General features: G+C 47.8%; 1 protein-coding gene across 2 annotated transcripts; it reads right to left on the bottom strand.

The window, feature by feature from the left end:
• Positions 1–1,789: 1,789 nt before the first annotated feature.
• Positions 1,790–3,348, bottom strand: LOC121053609 (protein G1-like3). Of its 2 annotated transcripts, none has more exons than XM_040521229.1 (3): positions 3,125–3,348; positions 2,943–3,037; positions 1,790–2,661 (listed from the first exon to the last, which is right to left on the bottom strand). In XM_040521229.1, exon 3 carries the CDS (start codon positions 2,655–2,657, stop codon positions 2,013–2,015), a length of 645 nt encoding a protein of 214 aa, XP_040377163.1. In that variant the 5' UTR covers positions 2,658–2,661; positions 2,943–3,037; positions 3,125–3,348; the 3' UTR covers positions 1,790–2,012. The 2 variants fall into 2 exon arrangements, with proteins under 2 accessions (XP_040377163.1, XP_040377162.1); XM_040521228.1 differs by having other exon boundaries at positions 2,943–3,046.
• Between the last annotated feature and the right edge of the window lie 2,451 nt (positions 3,349–5,799).

A 5,799-nucleotide genomic window follows, 5' to 3' on the forward strand; every position in this document is an offset into this window, starting at 1 on the left:
GTTGTTCGGTATGCTGATAAATAATCGCCAACAGGTAGTACTACATAGACTAATGTTATGTATTGATTAAGCAATGTACTTAATTTAGCCTTTGAAGTAGTTAATACTCCACAGATCAGTTGCGTGAAAATATGGAGTAATTTAACTTGTTTTCACATTCTGATGTGGATAGGATGAAAGAAATGGGAAGACATGTATCCTATCTGTGCATATTATGAGCAAGAATCAAGTTGTATCATATACATATATTTAGAGCACTTCAAATCATTTATCTTACATTACTTAGGGACGTGACCAAAATTATCATGGAAACAAACCGTTGCTTATAAATTAAACTTAGTTAATGGCTCCATACACACTTGACTTTTGATATATGCAAGGCATTTGTATAAATATATTTCTCTTGCAGCAATGCAGCATGCCTATATATTCAAAAGTTATTTGTAATGGAATTTGTAGAACCAACTACTAGCTATAAGTGTGGTACATATATACATTGTACACAAAAGACTGGTAGAGTTAATTATTGATGCCTTATGTTCATCATACGATCTTTCAATCTATAGTACAGCTTCAGACACATTGGGCTGAGATATAAATCAAGTACTCATGATCATGCACGATCATGCAATATTTATAAGTTGTTTTTCTGGTAAGAAAAATTTCCTGCCAACCTAGATAAGCAAGAGCACTGTCCTAATCAAACTATTAAAATTTCATCTAGATGCTTTTGCTTTGCTGGTTTAGTTTGCCTAGCATAGCGTCACTTACGCATCTTTTATACACACACACAGCATATTCATGCATCCATGCATGTCAAACTTTGACGCATGAAATCATCAGCAGCTGGACACAAAGCCACAGACGAAATCCAAAAGGAAAATGACAGTTCGAATCAAGGGAATCAATGCAAATTGGGAGAAAACCAGCTAGAGCTGAACAGTTGATATGTACAGTTAACAAAACATGCAGCATCCCCTCATTTGGCTTCACCCCCATGTATAGCCTACTGATCATCGATCGAGTACTACTGCAAGCAGCCCGGAGAAAAAGACAGAGGTAGCTAGCTAGAGAGGTAAAACTATTCGGTCATTTCACCCCGGCCAGCGAACCAGCAGCCGGCACGCGGTCGCTAAGCGGGAAGAAGAACAGTGCCGTACTGTTCATGGCGGAGACCGAGGACGAGCAACAGTAGCCGTCGTCGTCCTCGCCTCCGTTCCGTGCGCGCGGCGCGTACCTGCCCGCGCACGGCGGCGCAGGCTCGCTGGCGCGGCGGGAGCTCCAGAAAAAGGAAGCGGCACAGGAATCATATCAGAACATGCATGGAAACCCCAAGAGATCAGGACCGGATCGACTTGATGCGTGAAAAGAGAAAAATGGAGCAGGAGCAGGAGCAGTGTGGTATCTTTTGGATTTGGATTGGACTCGACAGCAATTCGCACACGAGGTGCATGAACGCGAGATCCGGCACCAAACTAGTAGTAGTACAGGGCGAGGCGACCATCGGGAGAGAGAGAGAGAGAGAGACAACAGAGATTATTGCCAGATGCATGCATCCTCTTGGCCTATCTCTAGCTAGAGAGAGAGAGAGACAGATGGAGTGTGAAGACCGGTCATCACTCTGAATTTCTCTCTCTTTCTCTCTCTCGTCTGCTTCTCGATCTCTAGACTTTGAGGGACTCATGGTACGTACAATATACTAGTTTCCATCATCGTCACGGCAGTGAAAAGTAAGGGCCGCAACTTGCTTCGACGAGCAAAATTTGACAAGAAAATTAAGCAGGAGGAAGCTGCTGGAGCTGCTAGTAGAAAGTAGAAAGCGAACAACAAATGTAGGAGTAGCATCGATCAACAAGATGATCAGTCCGGATATGGAGCTGCCGCGTAGAATTGATAAAAAAAAACATGCATGCATGCACAAGCAATTAATCGAAACCTACATAAAATATGCTCAATCCGGCGTACCAAATGGCAAATGGGTGCGTGCGCACGTACGTACTAGTTGCCCGTCATCAGCAGGCCGCGCCGGCGGGCGGCGGCGGCGGCGGAGGCTGCGGCGGGTGCGGGTGGCTGCTGCTGCCGCCGCCGCCGCCGCCGCTGGTGTCGGCGGGCTGCGGCTTCTTGCGCTTCTTCTTCTCGTAGCTGACGCCCCGCGCGCGGGCCTGGTGCTCGCGGACTTCGCGGAGGTAGAGCCTCACCGCGCGGGCCGCGAACGGGTTCGACTCCGGGCGGCCGCCGTTCTCCTCGAAGGCGGCGCGGAGGCGGCCGACCAGCGCGTCGAGGCTTCCCCACGCCTGGCGCAGCGGGCAGGGGCACGGCGCCGGCGGGTTCGGGTGGCCGAAGAAGGGGCACGCCGCCGTGTGCACCTTGGTCTTCCCGAACTGGTCCAGGTAGCGGAGGAACTCCAGCACGTGCGCGCCGCTGCACTGAGCCAGGCCCAGCGGCGGCCGGTGGTTCCGCAGGTACTGCCCGAACGTGTTCCAGTCCCGCCGCTTCTGTGCCTCATACCGGCTCGGCGTCTGCGGCGTGCCGGTGCCGCCGCCGCCCCCCGCCGACGACGACGCGCCCGCGCTGGTCGATCCGCCGGCGCCGTCACCGCCTCCTCCTCCTCCTCCGGCCGTCGGTGGGCTGCTCTCCTGGTTCGGCGACAGCTCCATCAATCTGTGTCACCACCCAAGAAACACACTTGATGCAATCCTCTCCCTTTTTCAACACGATCGAATGACGAAGCTGATGATTCCATTCAGATATCCGGGGGATCGAGAGATCTATCTGGCGGCTAGTGCTCTGCTCCGCTCCGATGTTCGTGTACGCGGCGCGTGTGTGTGAAAGGGATGATGTATCCATCTCTTTCTGTAAGAAACAATACATTTCTGCGACGCACATGTGGGGAGGAATCGATGGGTAATGGCCGGAGGCACCAGCACGGCAGCTTATTATACCTTTTCGCGGCGGCGGCGGCGGCGGCGGCAGCCGTGTCAGAACGGCGGAGAAGAACAAGATACCGGCAGCAACCGAAGCGGGCCTGCCTGAGAATCTGCAGGAGCTGGCTAGCAGCAAAGAGTGAGATAAGGAGATAACAAGCGAAGGGCAAAGACATCGAGATCCTTTCTCTGCCACTCACCCTGCGTTGCTCGCGGTGGTGGCTGCTGCTGCTGCTTCTTCTTCTCCCCTCATAGGTCCATGAATCCCCCCAGCTGCTCCTCCTGCTGCAGCCGCTTCTTGTGCGCGCTGGAGTATCTAGTAGCGTGAAGAGGAGAGAGTGGGGAATTGCATTTTTGGCGCGCACTGTTACTATTTTTAGAGGGAGGGAGGTGCAGGGGCTGGTGGATGGATTGTTTGGCCTAAAAAGGAGAGATCCCTGAAGCTAGTGAGAGATGGAACAGAGGTATACGGAGTAGTAGTGAGCAGCGGCAGCGGCAGCGGCTGCAGCTGTACTGTGAGAGAGAGAGTGAGAGGGGAGAGGAGGTTACAGGGGCGTGACACTGTTAGGGCTTTTAGGTGAAAGGGAGGAAAGGGACAGTGTGATGTGAGAGGTGACATGACTAAAGGCGAGGAGAAAAAAATACTTAATTTTTCTCCCCCTCCTCCTCGCGTCGCCGTGGTGGTGAAGGTGGAGGTGGTGGTGGGGGTGGAGAAAGCGAGGTGCCGCGTTCGCCAATGGCGTGCTCCTCGATCCATTTGTATAGCCACCGCTGGAGCGAGCGCGCGGCCGTACTCCGGCCCGGCCGTCGGATCCGCGACGGACGGCGGCGGCGGCCGGCCAGCTCGCGCGCGGGGAAGAAGAGTCCAAGAGCGGTGGCTCCCACACCCTGATGCACGCGAGCGCGCACAGATCAGAGGGGAGAGGACGACGCTTGCATCTGCGGCGTCCAGCATCCAACGGACGACTCGTAAAGAGGGTGGGGCAGGGCGCTGTCCGTACGACCGGCGACGATCCGGGCCCGCCACCGCGCGCGGAGACAACCCCTCGGAGCACGCAATGGATGGCTGGCAGCGGCCGGCTTCCTGCCCACCTTGTCCAGGAGCAGCGGCGCCACGCCCACACCGCCACACGGAACGCGAAAGCCAGCCAGCCCCAGCCCGCCATCCTTCCTCGATCAGGTGTGGATCTGTTCCTAACGTAAAACCGACGGGTCGCCCGCCAATCGCCATAGCCATCGACGACGAACGGACTGGACGAAACTTTTGGGTTAAAATGGAAGAAAGAGATCCATCGGGTAATAGTATGGATGCCAACTTGGGCTGCGTGCCTTATCAATTCTGTGATGTTGATTTGGGTCGAGCTTGATAGTGAAACTGAGCGGCCAACTTGTTTCGTTTCGCGGAACACACGTACGTTAGGCTTGGTGGGTTTCCTCCTCTTGTTTCAATCCTATTATTAAAATACGAGAGAATATTTGGGTATTTGATAAAGAAAAAATTAACCGATATATTTGTAAACGAAAAAATTATGAATAAAAAATTTATATACGTATTCTTAGCAATCTAAAAGCCAAGGTTAAAAAATAAACTTAAGTGAAAACCCTCAATTCAACTCCAAATTGAATATCAATAATTTAATTTTTGCACATAAGCATAAGAAAAAAGGTAGGGTGTACGGCATACGCTTGAGTGATATTATATGTTTAAGCCTAAGTGCGTTATATGTACCAAAAATGTTGTATGTATATATTTTTACTTGTATAACTAAGTATCTGTTTAGTGTATTAGATGTGCATTATTTTATATATGTATAATATTTTTTTGCTTATTATGAATAATTTAAAATTATACATTGGTGGTCCAATTAATATTAAATAGATTTCATTGGAAAGTAAGGTTTATATTCATCCCATAAAGTGGCGAAAGGAATGATCTATCATTTTTTCTTGAATTTCCTTGTACTTAGGAAGATTATGGGTGGAGTGAAAGGGAATGGGGAGACCTAGAACAATACATAAAACTAACGATTTTTGGGACGAGAATTGCCCTATTGTAGTTTTATCATATGCTCAATCAATTTCACAATATGATTTGAGTTATTAATATTTAGTGATAATGTGGTGAATATATTATTGTTAAAACTAAATAATTTTGAAGAATTGAGGAATATATTTCATTTATGTCAAAGGTTTAATTATTTATAAAGATTGACTTTTATGGGCTATTTAAATATCTTTGCAATGTAGACAACTCTTTCGTTTCTATGAAATGTTTTTATGTGAAAAGACAAAAACATCTATTGCTTTCACTATCTTGTTCTATTTATCATGTCGAACTGGTTTGATGGCTTTATGACACCTGTTTACTGTGGTCTATTGTTATGCCCTATGCAGTACATTCCTAAGAAAGGTTACCTAGAATTTTCCAATTTTCCAATTTAGTGCCGCACATGGTGTATGGTTGAAACTAAACCCTCATCGTATGGCTGACACACATGATTTGCTAGAGTTTATGGTACAATGATTGGGTGGATCAGGAGATTTAGCCACTAAAATTTTTCTTTGAAAAGTCATCCTTCTGTTCGAACAACTTTTTTGAATATATGTAGTTTTTAGTCGCTTCCAAGGACCAAATGGGGTGCATTGTCCGTCATAATGCACGTGGGGCCAAAAGCGATCAATGTCACTGTTATTGGGTCGGGTAGCATCAACATTCATCGTTTACCATATCGCGATTGATACTGTCTTCGCAAAAGAAAAAACTGTATTTTTAAATTTCCGTCGAGCGTTTGATCATCATTTTTATTAAAAAATTTATTAATTTTTTTAAAAATTAGTCACTTATATAATACTATTCATATTTTATCATTTAATA

The sequence above is a fragment of the Oryza brachyantha genome, chromosome 2 (genome assembly GCF_000231095.2).
Source record: "Oryza brachyantha chromosome 2, ObraRS2, whole genome shotgun sequence".
Lineage (NCBI taxonomy): Eukaryota > Viridiplantae > Streptophyta > Magnoliopsida > Poales > Poaceae > Oryza > Oryza brachyantha.